The 23,610-nt window shown below is 35.1% G+C and overlaps 2 protein-coding genes across 4 annotated transcripts; one reads left to right on the top strand and one right to left on the bottom strand.

Moving 5' to 3' along the window:
* The first annotated feature begins 1,759 nt into the window (after nt 1-1,759).
* LOC101261880 (dihydropyrimidinase) lies at nt 1,760-11,157 on the top strand. Of its 2 annotated transcripts, none has more exons than XM_004250848.5 (13): nt 1,760-2,057; nt 2,866-3,033; nt 3,950-4,001; nt 4,346-4,615; nt 4,768-4,979; nt 7,243-7,363; nt 7,868-7,955; nt 8,046-8,124; nt 8,650-8,737; nt 8,826-8,866; nt 8,951-9,003; nt 9,361-9,517; nt 10,723-11,157. In XM_004250848.5, the coding sequence occupies exons 1-13, from the start codon at nt 1,968-1,970 to the stop codon at nt 10,906-10,908; spliced, it is 1,605 nt and encodes a 534-aa protein (XP_004250896.1). In that variant the 5' UTR covers nt 1,760-1,967; the 3' UTR covers nt 10,909-11,157. The 2 variants fall into 2 exon arrangements, with proteins under 2 accessions (XP_004250896.1, XP_010313242.1); XM_010314940.3 differs by having other exon boundaries at nt 1,881-2,057; nt 3,939-4,001.
* Nucleotides 11,158-11,296: 139 nt separating this feature from the next.
* On the bottom strand, nt 11,297-20,455 carry LOC101262380 (uncharacterized). 2 transcript variants are annotated; one of them, XM_010314942.4, is made up of 7 exons: nt 20,385-20,455; nt 19,694-19,879; nt 18,902-19,045; nt 15,459-15,638; nt 13,054-13,236; nt 11,691-11,876; nt 11,297-11,453 (listed from the first exon to the last, which is right to left on the bottom strand). In XM_010314942.4, the coding sequence occupies exons 1-7, from the start codon at nt 20,400-20,402 to the stop codon at nt 11,403-11,405; spliced, it is 948 nt and encodes a 315-aa protein (XP_010313244.3). In that variant the 5' UTR covers nt 20,403-20,455; the 3' UTR covers nt 11,297-11,402. The 2 variants fall into 2 exon arrangements, with proteins under 2 accessions (XP_010313244.3, XP_019066692.1); XM_019211147.3 differs by lacking the exon at nt 15,459-15,638.
* Between the last annotated feature and the right edge of the window lie 3,155 nt (nt 20,456-23,610).

The raw sequence follows: 23,610 nt of genomic DNA on the forward strand, positions 1-23,610 counted from the left end.
TTTGACCGTGGGAGATACTAAAATCGACATAAATCATTTATGCTACTACATGGAGTTCAGTGTACTACTCCCACACTGAAAAGAGTGTGTTCAATACTTGTCAAGCTAAGGACATAATATCTAAGCTAATGTGGATCCACTAACTAATATCTATTTGAGACAGATCCTACGGTGACACGTAATTCTGAGACTTAGAAATTAGTAATAAAATTCTACAGACGCTAACTGAAAACCTTCATCCTAAGATCACTTGGTGCTAACTATACTCTCAATGAAAATATACATTAACTAAAATCAATAATAATCTGATACTGCTAAATCATGTTAATAAATATTGAGAAGGTCATAAATTGTGATAACTGAACATAATTTAAAAGAAACTTTATTTGAAAATATGTAAATCATGAAATCTGAAAATTTATTAAGAGACACTTTATATATGAAAGCATCATAATAAATAAAAATATGATAATCTGAGACATGCATATAAAAATATCATAACTCTAATCATGAAGAATACTTACATGCTATAAGTTCATGAAAATGTCATTGAGAACATTGAATTATAATCAAATCATACAATTGAAGAGCATCATGAAGAAGAAATTGAATTTTAACAAGACTTCATGAAAATAATACTAATCCTAGTTTTGGAGAAATTATAACTTGAGAAATTAAGGTTTCCTTGGAACTCAATGGGTAAAGAAGGACCCATTAATGAAATTCTAAAGTACAAACCCGAGCTTGAATTTTTCAATGTAGGCTTGAAGCATTGGGACCCTAACTTACTTAAGGGAAAAGACTTAAGAGAAAAGAAATTGAATTTGGGATAATTAATGAGAGAATGCGAGGTTAGACTCTTTAGAAATCACTTAAATCCACTTAGAATTGGCCAAAACGACATAGTACAGACTTTAAAAGAGTGAGAAAAATCCAAATAAACCTGATTAGAATCTGTTGAAAGAGCTCTACGAGGACTATAACCCGTGGTTCCATTTATAGACCTTGACTCTATCTAAGTGTCATGGAACCCTGTACGTAGAAATCATGGATTTCTAAACTTCCAATCCACGAGACCCTTTTATGGTCCATTGAAAGTTTAACGACTAATCCTAGTCATTCGTAGATATATATAAATCCAAAATTACAAGGTCTTTGAATAATAATTCACGAGACCCTAATCATGACTCATAGTCCTTTCTACGATTTGTACTGTTGGCTTGTAGAAGATAGTCTAGGGTTCTGAATCTATGAGGTTTCAGGACTTGATCTACGAGGCGTATTCATGATCCGTAAACACATCTACGGTCCTCGACACATCTACGATCGTAACACATTTTCTGAACACTAAATCAATTTTCCTAAAATTTCAACTATCATGTATGGATTCATTTCGCAAATTGTAATTCAATTTACATATCGTGAACTTCAAATTTTTGTACTTCTTCTGATTTTTTATGAGCTAGGCATTTTTAAGGTATTACAATTCAAACAAGTCAAAAATGACTTGAAATCACCGTAAAAACTTCTAGCAGGAAAAGTAACCTAAAGGGTCATTACTATTTTGAAATTTTGACAATAATTTCTTATCTTTTTAATCTCGGAATCCAATAATTTCTCATTTAATAAAAATTTTTCTTTATTAAACCCTAGTTCTAGTTAATCTAAAATTTAAAAAAAGATTATTTTTTTAACTTTATACTATTAGAAGGTAAGGTCGATTAGAATAAAAAGAACAAAAATGAGGAGGGATAATTTTGATTTTGAAAAAAAAGAAGCAAACGAAGAATGGATATGTTAAATAAAACAAAAAAAATAAAAATTAAATGAGGCCCATATGTCTCTTATTTCTTAATTATTAATTAATTAAAATGTTTTCTGAACTTAAAAAGTCAAAACTGATTGCAATGGAATCTTTATCCAATTTTGATCACAACTAATAGAGATTTACTCAACAATTTGATTCAATGGAGTTTTTCTTCAGAGTTCAACTTTTGATTCCTTTGATTTCAGTGCTTCTTGCCCTTTTCCCTCTTTCTGAATCCAATAATATCCAGGTATGTTTTCTCTATTTAATTTGAATTTTCAAGCGATATTGTATTTATTGATTTCTTAATCGATGTGATTTTTCGATACTTATTTTGAGACGAATGGAGTAATAATTTGAACTTGTGTATGAGAATGAATAGAAGTTCAATTTTTGTTAGGGAACCATTAGTAGCAAAAAAATTTAAATTATGACTTTTTGACCACTATACTAGAATGTGCAAGTAGTGTATCTTTGATAGATTAATGAAAGTGAAATCTGGTTGAATCTTTTTTATTTTTAATAACTGTGGTGTTTGAGCCCGTTTTCACGCACATCCACACCAGCAACACGTACCAGGTATCTCTGTCCACTAAGGCTAGGACAATCTATGTTGCTCGGACTCTTCAAATATGTCGGATTTGCCGAAAGTAGTGTATTTTTGGAGAATTTGACATAGATACGGCATCAAGAGTGAAGAGTCCGTGTAACTTAGAGGATAAATGGGAATGATCACCTAAGGTTTTTTTGTCTCTGCTGGGATTTGAACCTAAGACCTCGAGACTTCCAAACTACTATTGGATCAATCTTCTGGTGGTTTTCTAATAAGTTGATTTATTTCATTGTTTTATTTCTGTTTTGTACTGATTTTGTGGATGAAGTCTCATTTGAATCGTGTTAGATGATTAACTTTTAGGAATATGACGTTATGAACTGTAGTATGGAAAGTTTGAGAAGTAAAGAACATAAATAAAATTTTCTGCCTTTAATGTCGATGTCAAGCAGTTTCTTTTTTTTGAAGTATGGTTTAAAATCTAAATCAGTTATATCTGTCTCAGTTTTGTGATGCCACAAATATTTATGGAGATTCTGGGTGCGATTTTATGTCGTCAGTTTCATCAAAGATACTTATAAAAGGAGGAACTGTAGTGAATGCTCATCATAAGGAGGTCGCTGATGTGTATATAGAGGATGGAACAATTGTGGCAGTGCAGCCTAACATCAAGGTAATTGTTGAAGTTTCTCTATTTGGTTTGAGTTTTCTTGATTGAATGGGATGTGAATAGTAGTTGGGCCTATTGTCTATTGTGATTGATCTCTCTGAGCTGATAGCTGAATTTGATGCTAGTTATTGTTCTTAATTCATTTGTATCTACCCATATTTTGTTCTTACTAGATGGAACAACGAAAGGGTTTAGCAAATATTCTGTTAACTATCTGAACAAACAGAAAACATTTCTCGTATGTGAAAGTTTGACTAGTTGGTCCCTGGTACACCAAGACTGAAAGACTAGATGAACTGTGAGCTAGAATGTTCAGGTTTGGAAAAATATTTGGAAATCCTGGGTTTGTGTCTAGAAAATGGCAGTTTTGCTTAATTTTGCAAGGAAAATATGTTTTTAATTAGTCTAGAGACGGTAAGAGTCATAAGACGCGATTCTAGAGGATAGCTTAAAAAATCTGGACGTACTTTGGTGGATATATGGATGTAGGATCATATGGAAGTTTTTACTGAAGAAGGAATAGCTTTTTTGACTTCATACCATTTTTCTAAATGTCACAACATTATCACTGGATATAAATTGCCCCGATTACTTTAGCACGATAGAAAGAACTTCTTGCTTTCTCATTTTATGATGCTGAAGTTTGCTGAGCCGGGAGAATTGTCTTAGTACACTAGTTAGTCCTTCCACTTTGTGTTTAAGGTTCTTTTGTGTCTTCACTTGTTGGTCAGTACGATTGTCACCATTTATTCCATTACATTCTTAAGTTGACCTGCTAATATGCGACAGCTGTGCCTTCAAGCTGGCTTTATTTATTCATGAAACTCTTATGTTTTCACTGGTTGATTATTTTTATCCTTAACGGGTAACTTCATTACTTTTCATCTGAATATGATGCACAACTCAAGACCATCTGCAGGTTAGTGACGATATCAAAGTCATTGATGCAACTGGAAAGTTTGTCATGCCAGGTAGAGTTTCTTTCTTCAGGGCTAAGTGGCTCAGTTGATTGCATTTCTAGTCTCAGAATTGTAGTTTTGCTTTTTTAATCCTGCCAGAGAAAAGACCCGTAAGGCATGACTACTGTAGACATATATTTTTTAGTGTCATATGTGCAGCTCTTACATTATTTCCATTTACGTAAGTTTAATGTGAATAAGCAGAGTTTTTGTTTAATACAAAATATTCCAGTCTTAGTGGTAAAATATACATGAGAGCATTTTCTCGAAATTATAGTTCCTAATAAACAGTCTCACTAGTAAACCTTAGCTAACAGACAGTTTACCTTCGCTTCTGATTCTTATGATGATGACAGGAGGAATTGATCCTCATACACACCTTGCTATGGAATTTATGGGATCGGAGACAATTGATGACTTCTTCAGTGGACAGGCAGCCGCATTAGCTGGTGGAACAACAATGCATATTGACTTTGTTATTCCGGTAGATGGAAGCTTATCTGCAGGTTATGAAGCTTATGTAGAGAAAGCTAAGAGGTCATGCATGGATTATGGTTTTCACATGGCAATTACAAAATGGAATGAAACTGTATCTGAGGAGATGGAAATTATGGTCAAGGAGAAAGGTTTTACTTATTTCCAGAAAGTGTTACTTTCATCTGAATACTTTTTAAGTTTCGGTTCATTCTTGCAGAGTAGTTCACGGGAAGCATCTTCCTCTCTGCACTTTTTGGTATCTCTTTAGGTACTCCACTTGACTTTATTTCTCTTATCGTAGGTATCAACTCTTTCAAATTTTTCCTTGCCTACAAAGGTTCCTTCATGGTTAATGATGAGCTTCTAATGGAGGGATTGAAGAAGTGCAAGTCCCTTGGTGCCTTAGCTATGGTTCATGCAGAAAATGGGGATGCTGTATTTGAAGGTCAAAAAAGAATGATCGAACTTGGTATTACTGGTCCAGAGGGACATGCATTATCAAGGCCTCCAGTGGTAAAGTCAACCTATTTTGCTTCAACATTCATGCCTAGGAATAAGCTGATTTAGTTTTTTCTGTCTTCTAGCTTGTCAACATGCATGCATGCACTTTTTCCCTATTGCCACCAAGTAGCTGAAGCTTTGAGTTCCAGAAAAAAAACCCAATTATTTGGTAGAAATTTGTGCTGTAGGATGGTAATGCATTCTCGTTATTAGAACCAGTTAGGTGATGAGAACAGAGAATAATGTCTAGGACATCCAATGTAGGAAATATTTTTCATTTTCTGGCAAGGAATGTATATTACAATGCATAATATCTTGAGGCAATGATATTAAGGCCTGCAGACCAACAATACAAGAAATTGGTTCTGTTTGTTACAGCTCGATAGGTATAGTGAAGTAAAGTATTTTTACTGCAGGCTTTTATGTGGTTAAGGTTCCTTTGGAATTCTTCTTTTCTCTTTCTTGAATATATGTACGCTTTCTCCTTGTAATAGCTTTCGTTTGGACAACTTCACATGTGATATTGTGGCATTACTATTATTCTGGTAATCTTTCGTGAGATTAATTAATTAAAAGCAGGATGAGGGTTGTGTGTCATAGGTACAAAAATGTGAATGTATTGTTTGACATGACAAAACTTAATTTCTATATAAGTTATGTAGGTGAATGCGATGAAGAAACAGAAGTACTTCCTTAATTCATTTTAGTTAAGTAAACTGAATATATGAGCTAACTTAATAAACCATATAGACAAGCTTATGTGTATACATATAATTGGATTGCATATGAATATGAAATAACATGTTTAGGTCCTCCATATGTTGACGGTATAGGATAGGTGAGTGGTCATTGGTCATATAATGGGAATATTTTTGGACACAGCACAAGGTGTGTAGATGCTTGGTAACTATAGTTGTCACCATGGATAATCATATTGTTTTTTTGGATAAGGCAGTCATGGATAATTAGGGGTGTTCACGATCTATTCTAATAAGCACTGTATACTCTAGTAATGAAAGGCTGACCTAGCCAAATTCTAACAGGAGAACCATGGTTAGGCCTACTTTCGGATCCGGGCCAAGGATCATATATTCTATTTTTGCTCAGTGGATAGCCTTTTTCTAAACCCACCCTCCAATACTAGCCTTAGCAACAAGGCAGCAAAGAGAGAGCCTTTCCAGCATCTTGGGAATTGTTTGTTGCTTCACACCTTGAGCTTTCTCTGCTTGGGAGAAGCAATACCGGGAAACATCTCCTGCTCAAAAATTTGAATAGAATCTTGAACGAAGGATTAAGCCAACATCTTTTGGTTTGGTTTTGATTTTATATTTTAGAAACCGACATAATTTGGTTTGGTTTTGGAACAAAAAATAACCAAAACCCCCAAACCAAATCGACTATCTGACCACATATTTAAAAAACTGTAATTGCACGCGTGCACACAGCCATATGGTACATTTTAATCTTTTACGCTCTTGGTTCGTAATCTAGGTGTTTGCGTTTATAGTAATCAAATTCCTTGTCTTCACTCTCTAGTTTGATTTGTAATTTTTATTTTGGTAATGCCAAGAATCTATTTCATGTTCAAAATAACTTGTACTCTTTTAATTATTTATCATTGTTTAACTAAAATATTTTCAAGATATTAAATCTTTAAATTTTTGCACAGAAAAGTCATTGTAAGAAATTCTATTATATTCCTATAATTTACGAAATTCTTGGATAATGCATACTTTTATGGAGGAAGCTATATATAACTTGATTAAATATATATAAATTTCCTTCTTTTCTTAAAGAGTTATTCACTTGGTAGTGTTATGTTGTAATATAGTCGACCTAATATATGCTTGGCAGTAATCATATATTTCATAAAAAACCAACGAAAACCAAATAAAACAAAAAACCCTACAAAAACCATAATGATGAAAACCCAATTTAATTGGTTTGTTTTGGTTCGATTCCAACATTTGAAAAACTGAGTTACTTGGTTTGGTGTCCTTGTAGCGAAAAACCAATCCAAACCGAACCGTGAACACCCCTATGGATAATCATGGATATATAGTTTCAGGAGTGCTGATGCTATGTTGTGTATATTAAATATTTAGATTATGGTGATTTCTTCAAGAATAGTTGTTATTTGTCGTATTTCTGTTCTTTCAAGCCAACTATGTCCTCACACTGATTGTGAATGTTTGTTCTTTGATTTGACATGGCTATTTCATTCTTTGAATAACTTACCAAATGGTGTTCCTTGCAATGTCGTGGATAATTGCAGCTGGAGGGAGAGGCTACTGCTCGAGCTATTCGTTTGGCCAGCTTTGTGAACACTCCATTGTATGTTGTTCATGTCATGAGTATTGACGCGATGGAAGAAATTGCCAGAGCTCGGAAGTCAGGTTTGGCATAAAGTGTTTGAATAGTATATTTGATGGAAATTTGGATTAGTGGCTTTGTAATGCTTACCTTATGGTGAATTTGCAATGATTTATTGTCCCCTCTAAGGAATATTAGTAAGTATTCCCATCATATCATCCATGCAAACCTGTTCTGGGGCTAAACTTTTGTTAATTTTTTTTATATTGACCATGGAGCTCCTTTGATATGAAGGTCCTCTTTTCTGCTTCATGCTGTAACCAAATTGTTTACTCTGCTTAGAATATACCAACCTTAACTGCGAACTTGTAAACAAAACTTAACTTGGTACTGGCAATGTTTCTATCTCTAACTTGCACCATGCACGTTTTTGTCTCCTCTCTGAAACACACGTTTATTTGGGTACCCTTTGATTTGGAACTATTTCTCCTCTACGTTAATATTATTTATCAAAAAACTCTGCTTCAGATACCAGTTTCATGGGACTTCACTTATGCCTCTATACTAAATTTACGATCTCATTTCAGGTCAAAGAATTGTTGGGGAGCCAGTCGTTTCAGGTTTACTTCTTAATGATTCAGTACTTTGGGATCCTGACTTCCATTTTGCAGCAAGGTAAAGATCATTTTTCTCCTCTGTGGTTTAACTTTTCTTTTCTCCCTTTATAGATGGCATAAGATGCCCGTAAACGTTTTAATATTTCAGGTACGTCATGAGCCCACCAATCAGAGCAGCAGGTCATGGAACAGCTCTTCAAGCAGCTCTTGCTGCAGGGGTTCTGCAGGTTTCAGTCTGATTTATGTATAGATATCAATATATGCTTTTTGTGCTGTCACAAAATTTAAAGATACTTGGGCGACTCCATTGGCCATAGGTAATATCCAAGATGGCGTTTGGCCATGTTTCGTTGTAAAAATTGAAAAAAAGAAGTTTTTGGTTTCCAAGTGAAAAATTATATTTGAAATTTGGAGTTTTATGTGACTATGACACAAATTAGAGTTCTTTTTTGTAAAAAAAAAATTGTGAGTAATTTGGAGTTAAAAAAGCGAAAACAACTTTTTGTTGTTTTGGAATTTCTGAAAATTCCGAAATTCAAAGTTGAATTCGGGAATTTTCTGAATTTTTATGGCCAAACGTGGTTTCCGGAGTTCAACTCCAAAGAAGTACAAAAATATCATGGTCAAACACTACTCAAATATTTCACTTTCCCATCTTAAGATCTATCCATCAACTCATATGAGCAAGATAGAAGTCATTAGCGTTCCTTTTCTTGTCTATACAACTAATCAGCATGGTTTTATATATGCAGCTGGTAGGAACTGATCACTGCACCTTCAACTCAACTCAGAAAGCGCTAGGAATTGGTGATTTCCGGAAAATACCAAATGGTGTTAATGGTATGCAAAAGTTTCTTTTTCCTTACATATATCTATCGATGTGTCTTTATCTTCCTTCTAATGTATCAGTGTAATCATTTATTTATAGGTATGGAGGAGAGAATGCATTTGGTTTGGAATACAATGGTGGTAAGCTGTGACATTTTCTATTGTTGCTCAAATAAATTGTCCTATGCGAGTATATTGTTTATTTTCTTCCGATGGTTTTGTCAGGCTTCTGGTCAGATATCTGTCACTGATTATGTTCGCATAACAAGCACAGAATGGTAAACTACTTAACTTTTTCTGAATAACTTCTCAAAATTTGATAATGGACCCTTCCCTCTACCCTTCTCCACTTAAGTACCAGACTTTTATCTACAACAGTGGTAAACTCCTAAACTTTGGCAAAAAGTCTTGTAGATGTTCTGATATATATATTTTCTTTATAACCATGGTGTTCGGTCTAGCTTGCGTGCACCTCGACGAGCAGATGTTCTGATATTTATTTCAATGTGAATCTAATTCAACCAGCTTGATGCTTATGATATCTTCTTTGGTTTAAATCGCTATATTTCAATTTCTAACAATGCAACTGTCTTATTATGGAAGCTTAACTGGAAATATCTGATCTTGTGATTTAGTGCTCGGATTTTCAATATCTATCCAAGGAAGGGAGCAATACTTGTTGGGTCTGATGCAGATATAATCATTTTAAATCCCAATTCAAGCTTCAAGATTAGTTCAAAGTCACACCATTATAGGACAGATACCAATGTCTATGAGGGTTGGACAGGCATGGTAAGCATTCACAAATTATCGAGGCTTATGTATTACTCATAATATTATGTTGTAGCTTTGCCAAATACAGTGATTTTGTTGTTTAGATTTTCTTATGAATTTACTTAATAAGTGCTACAGAATATGATTAGCCAAATCAAATGAGCGACTCTAGGATATTTTACTTTAACCTCTCTCTTCAGTAGCACTCTTTTCCAATGCCATTTTCCAGCAACCCTGACTGGAAATACATCAGTTTCATCACCATAAACAATTTCCCAGCATATTTCGATGGAAGACAGCACAATCTATTTTGATGTAGGATTTAAATCATATGATGTAACCTGAAGTGAATTGACAATAGAGGTATGGTATGATTGGACAGAACGTGATCGGAACCGTTAGAAAGGAATACAAACAAGAATAGTATATACAATCCTACTTAAAATCCGAATAGTAGTATTATATAGAATCCTACTTGGTAAATGATTGTATTATAGTGTCTATAAATAGGGTCTCTGTGAAAAAATGTACATACACAATTCAATAATATTTTTCTCCAATATTTCTCATATGGTATTATGGCACTCTTGAGAAACAACCTCTTTACCTCACACAAGGTAGTAGGTATAACGTCTGAGTGCACTCTACCCACTCCAGATCCCACAACGGGTATGTTGTAGTTGTTGTTAGGTGCCAACTATAGAAAGATATAAAAGAGAATCCTGCAAACTTGCTATCTACATATGGGCTATGTACATTACTAAGAAAGAGGTCTATATTCACTGTACATTGCGTGTGACATTACTGGTTAAAAAATCTGCAATCAAATGTCACCTTTTAAGAGCTTGTGCCTTCAGTATATTTAGGTATCTTGGTGTACATATATAGAAGCACTTAAAAACAGTAGAGTATTACATTTTGCTGGAATCTATATTCTCATGGATAATCACTTCATTTAAAAGTTGTAATTGTCCAATTCCATAAAAAAAATTCTATTGTCGCGAAAAGGGAACACTATATTTTTCTTGAAAATGTATATTTTCTATAATTCAACCCTTCACAAACTTTCTGTTTTTTCTGAGTGACATTTTTTTTGCACTGACTACACCAAATTTCCGCAGCCCCTCCCTTTACTGATTTTCAAACAATGCCACCGCTTTGTGTTTGCAATTTATTAAACCTATGCATTTTTTTTTATTTTTCCCATTTTATTCCTTATACAGGGAAAGGTTGAAACTACAATTGCAGGAGGAAGGGTTGTTTGGGAAAATGATGAGCTGAAAGTCATCCCTGGTGCTGGCAAGTACATTGAAATGCCACCTTTCAGTTATCTTTTTGACGGGATAGACAAGGCAGATGCAAAGTACCTCTCTTCCTTAAGAGCACCCGTAGAACGATCAACGACTTGATTTGGCAAATTCACTTTTTCATTATGAGGAAGAGGAATAGAAAGTCTCTCTCTATTTACTTGTAAATACAGAATATCCTTAAGGACATTCAAACTCTTGCAGTTGCTGAAAAACCCTTGGTCACATAATGCTATTTATAAAACTTATGTTTATTCCGTAAAGGATGTTATACATTGGTGTATAGCTGGATTACTGAATGGAGTTTGAGCATTTACCTCATAGTGAAGAATAAAAGTAGATCCCAGGAAACACACAGCTTTTGATTATAACGTTGCTAAATTTTCTTAATTTTTACTCCAAGCAAGAGGCTTGAATGCATATATATATATATATATATATATATATATATATATATATATATATATATATATATATATATACTCTGATGAAAAATGATAAAACTCTCTCATGTTTTCATGTATGAATACAGGAGAGAAATAGTCAGTTCAAGATTGCTACAAAGGGGGTCCTCGCTCACACTAAAAACCACAGCATCATGCAGGAAGACAACAACTAAGGTAGGTCATGAACTTCTTCTTTTTCCTCTGCACAAAGGAGATGTTCAAAATGATTAGAGGTAACCACAAACTAAAGCTATGTTGGTACATACTGTTTGGCATATTGTGATCCAAGGGCGTCAAGCAAGGACGTATATGGATCAGAACAAACCCCAATATGCCCTTCTATCTGATACTTGAGGAAATTCTGTCTTGAGAATATTATAATACAGTATTGTAGATGCTTTACTGTAACATAATCTTTTGGAGATTAGGATGTCTTACCGTGGCAGCTTTCTCTCGCTCCCTGGATAGAAGATCCTGCTCAAAGTCATAGCTACGATGAGTTAAATCACTCTTGTGCTTCTTTCTGTTTGCGCGCGCTTGTGAGAACACCATAGAATAATTGGTCTCACTCGGAGTCTTTTGCTCCCACTCTCCAAATTGAGGTACAGACATCCAACCAATTTTCTACAGATTTATGAAACCATCTGATAAGTTATTAAGAGCTGGTGAGTGTCTTTCTTGTACAATCTCATAGTAGTTTATGGATGATTAATATCAAATTCATGACTAATACAACATTGAAATGCTTGATTAAAAATGTGAACAAAATGATCACATTACTTGTTAGCTAAATAAATAATTTGATAGACAGACTACTGTAAAGGGAATACTTCCATACCAGCTTACTGGTATGTATGGAGGTCTATGCTAGGTTTAGTTTACATCCTACATCGAATTTGACTCATTACTTTCAGGATTATTTTCCGTTTATCTTTTATCATCATGTTTTCATCATAAGTTACAGTTCATATGAAGGTCTACAAGACGTGACCAAACCATCCTAAGAGACATTCTCTCATTTTATCCTGTGTTAGGTTCACACTGTATTAGATGTGTCCTGCTACTCTTTTCCAATCTTGTATGACAACCCATCTATGTTAACATCCATATTTCTATGATATTCATCTTGTGAATACGGTTCATAGAGGCCAGTAATCATGCATTTACCAAACCAAAAACAAGTCTCTTTTATTTGCCTAGAAGAAAGTTTGGGGCAAAAGCACAGATAAAGATTTTAGGACTCTTATTTAAGGCATAGCCGAAGATCATAGTTTTTTCCAAGTGTAACCGCTTCGAAATTAGCTTCACAAGCTTCTGACATATGCATTTAGAAGTTTGTCTTTCCAAAGCCTAGTGTCTGAAGTTGGCATATATGGATGAACTTCTGGCATATATGACTAAACTTCTATGAAAAAGATTTAAAAATATCTGATCAAAACAAAGTCTTATATGTCATTCTCAAAATTTTCAAGTTCGAAGTGGGCTTAAAGGTGTTTCTAGTTTCTTTCTTCAAGCTTCGAACCTTCAAACTGGTACATTGTCTTTCAATCTTTTGAGCTCAAATAACCCAAAATCGATCTCAAAGTGCCAAGTACTCCACAAATATCCAAAAATAGAAAGCCAAGTTTGAAGTTCCAATTTTTTTTCGACAATGTTTGATATCTTCTAAACCTCAAACAGCAGATATTTCGATTTTGATCCCACAAGATCACAAAATTAGATATCGAATTGAAAGAATTCCAGGGATTTCAAAATTTCAGTTTCAAGCTTATCTCAAATTTAGAAAAAAAAAAGTTCTTACCACAGGTGAAACATCTCTGTGTTTACCAAGCTCTTGCTCAGTTCCCATGCTGTGGCGTGCTAAACCATGTCTATGCTGCTTCTTTTTGGCACGATCGTGGGACAACCCCATGGGATAATTTGGACTGTTCCCAGTCTTCTGATCCCATGCTCCACAATGAGGCTCTGCCGTATGACTATTTTTCTAAAAACTCAGAAAGATTAAAAAAAAAAGAAACTATCAGTGACACAATAACACTATGAGTAACTCACTCTCTAGAACACTCGAAATGTTATCTAAGTTTTGAAACATTAACAATAGCATAGACTATGTAAGTTGAAAAGTTATTCGACATCCCCCGCATGCCCAGACATGGCAACTGGAGAGTGAACAACATAATATGGGGGCCAACATCGGGTAAATCAATAATTAGGATTAGCCTAACTTTGATACTATGATAATTAAAAATAATACTTTGGTCCTAACTTAGCCCCAAAAGCTAGCTCAAGAGGTGAAGGTTTTCCAAGACCACATAAGGAGGACAATGGACCACATCCCCACTGATGTAGGATGTCCAAGAATTATAAAATTGAAACAAGGTTATGAATGATGATCATGTGAAACATTGTTGATATTCCTGTAGTCAATGAAATTGAACAAACCATGATGAACATAGGGTGTGTTTCGTATGAAGGAAAATGTTTTCCTGGAAAATAAGTAGATTTTGGACTTTTTTCTCATGTTTGGTTAGTGAGCAGAAAATATTTTCTGAAAATGATTTTGTGTTTGATTTATGAATGAAAAATGTTTTTGAGAGACATTTTATTTTTACTAGAGTAGAAAATAATTTATGAAATTGAAAATATTTTTTAAAAACAAATTTTAATTGGGGTGGGGGGTGGGGTGGGGGAGGGAGCAGGAGAGAAAATAAATATTTGACTTTATAGTATTTTTAAAAAATAAACTAATTTTTTTGGGGGTTGGGATGGGTGGGGGGCTGGCGGGGAGTTTAAAAATAAAAATTTGAAGTTGAAAAATATTTTTAAAAAGCAAAATTATTTTTTTTTGGGGGGGGGGGGGGGCTGGCCGGTGGTGGGTGGGTGTGGGTTAGGGATTGGGTAAAAAGATAAAATTTTAAAATTGAATTATTTTTTTTGAAAAATTGTTGTTTTTCCAAAAAAAAATGTAATTTAAAATTGGAGGAGAGTTTTGGAAAATATTTTCCTAAATTTTTGAAGGGAAGTCATTTTCCTTAATTTTGAGGAAAATGAGTTGATTTGGAAAACATTTTCCAAAACTTTTGTCCCAACCAAATATGAGAAAATTGGAAAACATTTTCCAAAAAAAGTTTTCATTCGTACCAAACACACTCATAGTTTTCAAGTGAAGTTAACCAAATCATAATGTATGTAGTGTTAAAACTGGAATTAAATTCACATATGTTGTGAACTGTCACATATATTCAATTTTGTCGGTGCATTTTAGAGCTATTGCGCCAGAAAGTTCATCTACTTCTTTTTTTCCTTTCTTTTTACGAAGTTCTAGGACAGTGTGAATGATCTAACTTGACTAGAATTGCCAAAAGGCCTTAGATTATGTATAATTTTGACACTGTAATTTGAATCCTCATGTCTTTGCCACACCTTTGAGATGCATTATATTTTCTCATGTAATTGTTCTCATCCTTGACGCCTTGTACAAATTCCCTCGTTGTTAGCACAGCGTCACCCATAACAAACTATCCAGACTAGAGTTGTGTGGGATGATGTATGAATATTTCCTTCCTAGTCAGTGGTGCAATTGCTAATCTTCAGACCAGCAGTTGGTAATAGATCTAGTAAAATGCACAAGTAGATTGAGTTAAATCTTAATACATGATACATAGAAACAACTTCATAACCTTTCCCAACCCCCAGTAGACACTCCTATCTCGGTTGGGAAGATGGGTTTAGACAATCTATTTTGAGAAGGTTTTAAACAGTAATCTATATTTTTAGACTGCTGACAGAACCTATTGTTCTCATGTATACCTATCTGAAAAAGATTTGAAGGATTTTCAGTCTTTTGTTCTCAAGCAAAACCATACTATCACTTTCTTACCTTTACTATTTTCCTACTTGTTTCATATGGAGGACCCCTTTAAATGCTAGAAAATTTTGTTATCTTTTACTGGTTAAGCATCTCCTCCTATAACTGGTTGGTCGAGCCTTTCAAGTCGTGTAGGGAGAAAGTAGGAACAATGTTGAAACCCCTAAGGTCATTTGCTCCCCTAAGTGAACGGCATTACTATTCATGCTCTAAATTGTCTAATGACATGCAGAATAGGGGGTAGTAATCATGTTATTTACTGTACCAAATACATTTTCTATTGTACAGCTGAAGAGAAGTTTGTCTTGTATCTTATAAGTTAAAAAAACATTTCTTACCCTGGGTGAAACCTCACGGTGCTTGCCAAGCTCTTGTTCATTTCCCAAGCTGCGGTGTGCTGAATCATGCTTATGCTGCTTCTTGTTGGCACGAGCTTGAGGGGACACTTTCGAGTAATCAGGACTACCCCCACTCTTTTGATCCCACTCTCCAAATTGAGGGACAGACTTTGGACGAACCTTAAACAATTTACATGAAAAATATTTTAGAGAAACAATAGCACTGTGGGTGTGTTCATTATGAAGTAAATTTTTTTTGGTTCCCCAACCTATCTTTAATTTTTTAGTTCCCCAACGTATCTTTATTCTCGATTAGTGCCTTTAAGTTTAGTTCTCATTCATTTATTTTAGACTCTTTATTGTCATGGTGTTAGTTTAGTAAACCCTTCATTATAGTAGCTTATAAATTATTGTTGCTTTGGTGAATGATGGTAGAGTAAGGACATGTCCTCGGGTGGGGCTGGGGGCGGGATTCTAGGGTTACAAGGAAGCTGAACATAGATACTTTCACGGGAAAGTCTATACAGTCATTGAAGGTTCTCAAGGGGAGGAGGATCAATATAACTTGTGTTCAGGAGACCATATGGGTGGGGACTTATGCTTGAGATGTTGACAGGTTTAAATTGTGGTACTGCGGAGGCTCGGAAATATAAATTAAGTAGGCATTTTACTGAATAGGAAACTTAGGGAGCTTAGTGGTTGAGGTTAGGAGGGTGAATGATAGTATGACGATGAGGATTGAGATAGTCACTGAAGGAATTACCTTGAACATAATTAGTGCATATGCGCCACAAACGGATTTGGTTGAAGAGGTTAAAAAGTAGTTAAGGGAGGATTCGAATGAGGTGGTGAGGGGTCTCCACACACCGAGAAGATATTCATAGGAGGATATTTCAATGGCCACATCAAGACAACGTCAAGTAGTTACGTTGATCTACATAGGGTTTTGGTTTAGGGATATAAATGAAGGAAGAGTTTCACTTTTGGACTTCATTGAAGCTTTTGATTTTGTTGTAGCAAATTCAAGTTTCCCCAAGAAAGAGGATCACTTGGTGACGTTCTGTAGCATGGTGGCTAAGACTCAAATAGATGTCTTTCTCTTTAGGAAATGTGATAAAAGTATCTATATATATAAGGACTTCAAGGTTAACCCGAGTGAGTATGTTATAACTTAAGATAAGCTCTCGATAAAGGATTTAGAGATTAAGGGGAAGAAGAGGGCTTTGCATGACCTACTGAGGATCAAAATGGGGTGGCTTGATTATTACCAAATCTCATGATATGGGGAGAAATTGATGGTGACTGGGTTTCAGAAGTAGTGGGGATGCAAATAATATGTGAAATATGACAACTGATTACATTAGAGAACTAGCTGGAGAGGTCCTGGGGTTTGGAGGGGTAATGTTGTCGGACATCGAGGGAATGGTAGTGGATTGGAGAAGTCCAAGGTAAAATAGAAGTCAAGAAGGTTGCTTATATGGAGTTGATGGACAACAAGACTAGGAGGGAACAATATTATCAAAGTGCGCGCTTAAGCTCTGAAGTGAGGCTCAAAATATGTTGAGCGCTACACCTCACTTTATATGCACTTCAGTGTCGTCATCAAGGTCCTAAGGCAAATGTTTCCTTGTCAATGAGCCTCTTATGAAAAAGTAACACTAGATTATTGATCTTTCACTTTATCATAAAAAATTTTCAATTTCTTTGGTCATATTTGTCATTCATGTTTATAATTATTAGTCTTGGACTAAATATATATATTTGTTTTCTTTTTCTCCCGTTGCGCCTTTTTTCCTTAAAGCCCTCACTTTGTTTGCGCTTAAAGCCCCTACGAAACTTAGAGTTTTTTTGCGCTTTTCGCCTTTGATAACACTGAGAGGGAAAATAGGGAGAGGTAAAAGGTGGAAATAAGGGAGCGAATTCAGCTGCTACAATGGCTAAAATAATAGTCTTCTAGCACTTGTATGAATAATTACACGACAAAGGCAGGGACAAGAAGTTGCATAGGCTCCTAAGGAAAAAGAGGGGAGTGCCCAAGACCTAGACCAAATGAAGTGCATCAAAGACAGGAAAGGAAAGTATTGGTGAAGGAGGCACACATTAGACGACGATAGCAGACATACTTCTATGAACTCTTGAAGGAAAAGCGGAACATGATTATTGTGCTAGTTTTAGAGCACTCCGAGAGTTGTCGAGAGTTAGAGTATTGTAGAGGTATAAAATTGAGGAGGTTAAGGAGGTTATTCGCAAGAAGAAGTTTGAGGGTGCTTGGGCCAAATGAGAACCTGGGGATATTGATGATGTAGTTACACATCTATTGAGTGGGTCAGACGAAATAGAGGCTCACATCCTATGTCTCGTGTGTTAAGAATGTGCCACCAAGACTTAAAAGGTAAGTTTTATGAGTGGTTGTTAGACCAACTTTGTTGTATGGGGAAGAGTGTTGGCATATGAAGAGCTCACATGTCTGTAAGATGAAAGTAGTTGAAATGAAGATGATGAGATAGATGTGTGGGCATAGTAGGAGGGATAGGATTAGGAACAAAGATATTCAAGACAGTGGGGAAGTGGCCTCCATGGTGGACAAGATGATGGAGGCGAGACCAAGATGATTTCGGCATCTGAAGAGGAGGTGCACACATGCCCCCCCAGTAAGGAGGCATGACATTTGGCTATAGCAGATTATACAGAGGTGATTTGAAGGACATGACACATCTTCAACTTATTAAGGTATGTTCCTAGAAAGGAAGGTATGTAAGTCAAAGATTATGATAGAAGGGTAGTAGGTAGACGAGTGTTGTCTAGTTAAGTTTGCGTACTCACCACCCTCCTCACACTCCACTTGCTGGATTACACTAGGTATATTGTTATGTTTTTGAGGAAAATAAGTGAGTTTCTTACTTATCTTCTTGTGTTTGCTACATAAGCAAAAAAAATTACCCTAAAAGTATTTGGATAAAATGCAGACAAATACTATTGGTGGAGGGGGTAGAGATGAAGGTGAGGTGTGTTTGAGGGTGGGGAGAACACAATCAAGTTAGAATGCCACTTAGGGTACTTGTTTTTCCTACTTCGACTTTGGAAGTCATTTTCTTCATTTTAAGGAACTATTCAGAAAGTTTTCCAAAAAATTTGACCAAGTATCGAATATGGGAAAAATAAAAAAAATACTTTCCTACTATACCGAACACACCCAATAGATATCATTTTCTAGAAAACTTGTGAAACCTAAGTATCGAATTATGCTTGTTTGGTGCATGTAGTGGGTATGAGTGAGTATTTTCTTGGCAAGGAGTCATGCAATTCCACCCCAAAGACAAATCCTAACAATAACATTAAAGGAAAGTTTGTCTTTGATAGTTGTATGATGCTTAAATGAAGATGCATCTGTAGACGTCGTAAATTAACCATTTAAGGCTTACAAGAGATGTAATTTTTCATACCATTGTTGAAGCTTGTTGGTGCTTGCCAAGTTCTTGCTCATTGCCTAGGCTTCGGTGTGTTTTATCAGGTTTATGTGGCTTCTTGTTGGCACGATCTTTTGAATCCCGTGGTCCAACTTGAGGCACTGGAGTAGAACTACTTTTCTACAAATTTAGAAACACAATTTGTTAAAATGATGATGATACTATTAGTTACCCACTCTCTAAGGTACATATGAAAGGCAATTAATTGTGTTGTAAACTAGAATAACCTGCATAAGGAGCGAAACAATACATGATATTTGATAAAATCAGCAAGTTTGGTCATGAATGATCATAATGACAATCATAGTTTATATGTTCTATTAGTTGATATTCCAGTGGTTGATGCACTATAGTTACCTATATGTTGCTCGGACTCTTCAAAAATGTCAACAGGTGTGTGTCGGATTTGCCAAAAGTAGTGTATTTTTGGTGAATCCGACACAAGTGCGGCATCAAAAGTGAAGAGTCTGCACAACTAAGGTTTGTAACATACCAACGAGAAGCTTACATTGTATCACTAAAGGAAACATTGTTGTTTAACATCTTGTATACCTAACTTGTTGCCCAGTCTAATCCGGATTTTCACCATATAAAGTTCATTATGGAGGGTTTTAGCCCTCCCAACAAGGAAAACTCCACTCCCAAGGCTCGAACCATTACCTTTGGTAAAGTCTCTCATGATATATTAAAGTGAGGATTATATGTGTATATGTATATATATGCAAATGAATCTTCCTAATGCTATGATAAGGAAAAAAGTATTTCTACCCTTGGTGATACATCTTGGTGTTTGCCAAGCATTTCTTGCTCATTTCCTGGGTTGTGGTGTGCTATATTCTGTCTACTTTGCTTCTTGTTTGCACGAGCTTGGGAGAATACCATGGAAAAATTAAGATCGTCCGCGGTCTTGTGATGCCATGCTCCAAACTGAGGTACAGACGGCGATCCATTTCTCTATATAGAAAAATAAACTTTCATTGATGAAACGATGACTATACGAGTTATTCAGTATGCATGATACGAAAAAGAATGTCATGAATGATCATGTGAATCGTAGTTATTTGTTGTAAATGAAAAGGAAGAAATATGTAGAATTAAACCAAGAAAAGGTTGTTAACAATGTGAAATTCACATAATTAACTGGATTTTATTTTATTGTTCTTTTTCTTCTTTTTATTCCATAGAAATCATTGTTCTTGTAGGCCACAAACCCAAAATACAGAAGGAAACAAAATCATAAAATTACATTTATATTTATGATCATTTATGTCAAAAAAATAAATAACATTTACTTTTTCTCTTGTTTTACATTTTTTTTTAAAAAAACTTAAAAACAATTTTCAAAAGAAAAAGAAAATCAGAAACAAATATGTGAGAATTACCCAAGAAAAATAACAATCTTCAAGATAACCAAAAAAAAACATTAAAAAGAATAACTTAAAATGTATATAAAACAAACCTCCCTTTCTTTTGCCATTGTGAAAGAAGATAGAAAAAAAGAAGAGAGAAAATGGTGGAAAGTTTTTGGGAAGAAATTTATTTTGTGTTGAATTCATTTATATATATATATATAAGCCTCTAATTTTTCCATTGCCTTAAGAAACTAGAGGTGAAAATTAAAGGATAAATATTATTTATATTTAAAAGAAAAGGTAAAGAGTATTAAGAGCAATGAAATTGGTTAATATTTATTTTTGGTTAGTTTATATAAATGAAGAGTATTTACTTAAAAAATTGTCTTTTGTTTTGTTATAGAATGTAAGGTAAAAGAGAGTAAAATAAGAGAAGCAATTAAGTTGAATTAAAGGAGATTTTCTTCTCTCTATTTTCCAAAAAGAAAATCATAAAATAATTTTCTACCTTTTCTCCTTATGAGAATGTTCTTGCTTGTTTATTTTAAAAGTATGTAAGTGGATTTAATTTAAATTATTTCATGGTAGTATGGATTTAATATATGCTTTTCTTTTGAGGTTAACTATTATTTACCGACGATGGATAAGAAAACTACATGATTAACTCACTTTTAGAAATATTTATTTTTTCCTCTTAATATATTCACATATTGTTAATATTTAAATAAAAATAATAAAAAGAATATTATCTGATAACTTGGACTTTAAATTAATTATACGTGTTTGTCTAAAATTCTTACTTGGTTTATCAAAAAAAGAAAAAAACATGCTTTCTTTGACATTATTTTCACTTCCCTTTTCCAGCGACACCATTAAGCAACTCACATACACCTTTAGATCTAAACAATTATCAATGGCAACTTATTATTCATGTAAAAAATTCTTACTAACTTATTAAGTCTTCTTCTCAACATGAAAAAAATATTTGGACAAGTATTTCTATTGCTTCAGACTGAGTTTTTTCTTCTTAGTTCATTCAATCAACAACACAAATTAACTAAAAATAAACTTTGATCCATTTATCACTATATATACCACAATTTAAATAATACTCAATCAATTGTACCCAGAAAAGAAAAATTGAACCTATTACCAAAAAAGATCTTGTTTCAACGTATGAAGAATTTTATGTTTTGTGGTGATAATGATTTTTAGAGAATACTTTTTTTAGATCTTTTCAGTAAATTGGAAAAGTTCAATACATTATCATTAAAAAATATTTATTAAAACACACATCAACCATCAATAGTTTACTTCTTTACGTGAATTGATGGTGATACTTCTTGTAAGAAACTCATATACATGATAGTTTAGAGTAAGTTTCTCCTCCCTTAAGATACAAATAAAAAAAAATAGTGAATTTTTTGAAACAACAAATATGACGTTTTTGTTTTAACATATTTCTCGAATACTATCAAGGTTTTCATTTCTTTCCAACATTCTTGCGGAATTGGTTGTAGCCATTTGATCATCATGACAAAACCCAATCAGGGCAATTTCTCCAAATCTGATTCAAGAATAGTAAGTGATAATAGTGATAACCGTGCCAGTCAGAAAACAGGATAAACCGCTGTTCGATGCTGGTTTCGGTATGAGGAGAGCCGAAATAGTGATAACCGTGCCTATTATGCATCTCAAGCCGGCCCTTCCTCTGAATGGCTGTTGGATACTGGGCCAACATGCACGTTACTTCTGATCTATCCAAGCTTAACGCTCCAAATCCATATCATGGCTCCAATGATATTACTGTTGGCAACGGTGAGTCCCTTAATATTTCTCACACTGGCACGGGTACCATTAAAACCCCCACCGCTATCTTTCACCTAGGTAACCTTACCCACGTCCCTTCTATTAAAAATAATCTCCTTTCAGTTCACCAATTCACAAAAGACAATAATTGCTCACCCTTGTTCACCTCTAATGATTTTCAGATCCTAGACAATACTACCAAGAGGGTGATTTTTCAGGGCCCCTGTGAGCATGGTCTGTACGTTCTTCCTGGCACAAGTTCGTCTGCCTACCCAGTTTCAGAAAGCGTTCCTGTGGCTCCGGTGGCTCTTTCGGCTGATGGTCACGGTCTGTTGTGGCACAGTCGTCTGGGTCACCCGACTACTCAAATAATAAATTCTTTAATGTCTCAATTAGGTTTTTCTTCCATTCATGTAAATAATTGTGACTCCTGTTCAATTGCTAAATCTCATAAATTACCTTTTACTTTATGTGAGAAGCGTACAACTGCACCTTTTCAACTTATTCATTCTGACTTATGGGGTCCTACTGTTGTTCCTTCATTTACTGGTTTTCGCTATTATATTTGTTTTGTGGATGATTTTACAAAATACACTTAGTTGTACCCACTAAAACACAAATCACAGGCATACACCACCTTTGTCACTTTTGAAAAAATGGTCAAAACACAATTCAATTCTCATGTTAAACTTTTTCGAAGTGACAATGGAAAGGAATATGTAAATAACATCTTTGGCCAGTTTCTGCAATCCCTGGGAATTATACATCAAACCTCCTGTCCATACACTCCCGAACAGAATAGGGTGGCTTAGCGTAAGCATCGCCATCTCATTGATACGGTGGTTACTCTTCTACATCAATCTCATCTCCCTGTCTCCTTTTGGGTAGAAGCTCTAGCCACCGGAAACTACCTCACTAACAGAATGCCCAGTCACACCCTCTCTAGCAAATCACCCTATCAACTCCTTTACCAAGAACTTCCCAATTATACCAACCTCCGCGTCTTTGGGTGTCTTGCCTACCCTTGGCTACGCCCTCATATTACTCACAAATCACAACCCCGATCCTGTCCTTGTATTTTTTTGGGCTATCATCCTACTTCCAAGGGTTATCGCTGTCTTGACCCACAAACTCATAAAGTCTACATATCTCGTCATGTCAAATTTGTCGAAAATGAGTTTCCCTACGAGTCTATTTCCTCCTCCACAAATACATCATTCATTGGCGTCCTTCCCCTTTTTCCAACATACTCACAGGGTCCCTCACCACCTTCCCCCACACCTCCACCCACTACCCAACCACCACTCATCACCCCTTCGACCATCACCCACAATACACCCGCAACCACCACCCACACTCACAACCAACCCGAACCACCCCATACCCACAACATCTCCAGCCCGATCCGTTTTGGGTCCTTCCCGGCCACCCCGAATCACCACCTCCCGTGCCACCCCCCAATACTCATTCCATGTTAACCCGTGGCAAAGCCGATATTTTTAAACCCAAAACCTTTCAGACTAC

Source organism: Solanum lycopersicum, chromosome 11, assembly GCF_036512215.1.
Source record: "Solanum lycopersicum chromosome 11, SLM_r2.1".
NCBI classification, from domain to species: Eukaryota; Viridiplantae; Streptophyta; class Magnoliopsida; order Solanales; family Solanaceae; genus Solanum; species Solanum lycopersicum.

Coding starts and splice junctions, on each gene's coding strand:
- LOC101262380 (XM_010314942.4), bottom strand. Junction 15,639..18,901: donor ACCAACAAGCTTCAACAATG/GTATGAAAAATT, acceptor AAATTGTTTAAG/GTTCGTCCAAAGTCTGTCCC. Junction 11,454..11,690: donor AGCGAGAGAAAGCTGCCACG/GTAAGACATCCT, acceptor TCCTTTGTGCAG/AGGAAAAAGAAGAAGTTCAT.
- LOC101261880 (XM_004250848.5), top strand. CDS start 1,968: ATGGAGTTTTTCTTCAGAGTTCAACTTTTGATTCCTTTGATTTCAGTG. Junction 7,364..7,867: donor TGCCAGAGCTCGGAAGTCAG/GTTTGGCATAAA, acceptor ATCTCATTTCAG/GTCAAAGAATTGTTGGGGAG. Junction 9,518..10,722: donor ATGAGGGTTGGACAGGCATG/GTAAGCATTCAC, acceptor TTCCTTATACAG/GGAAAGGTTGAAACTACAAT.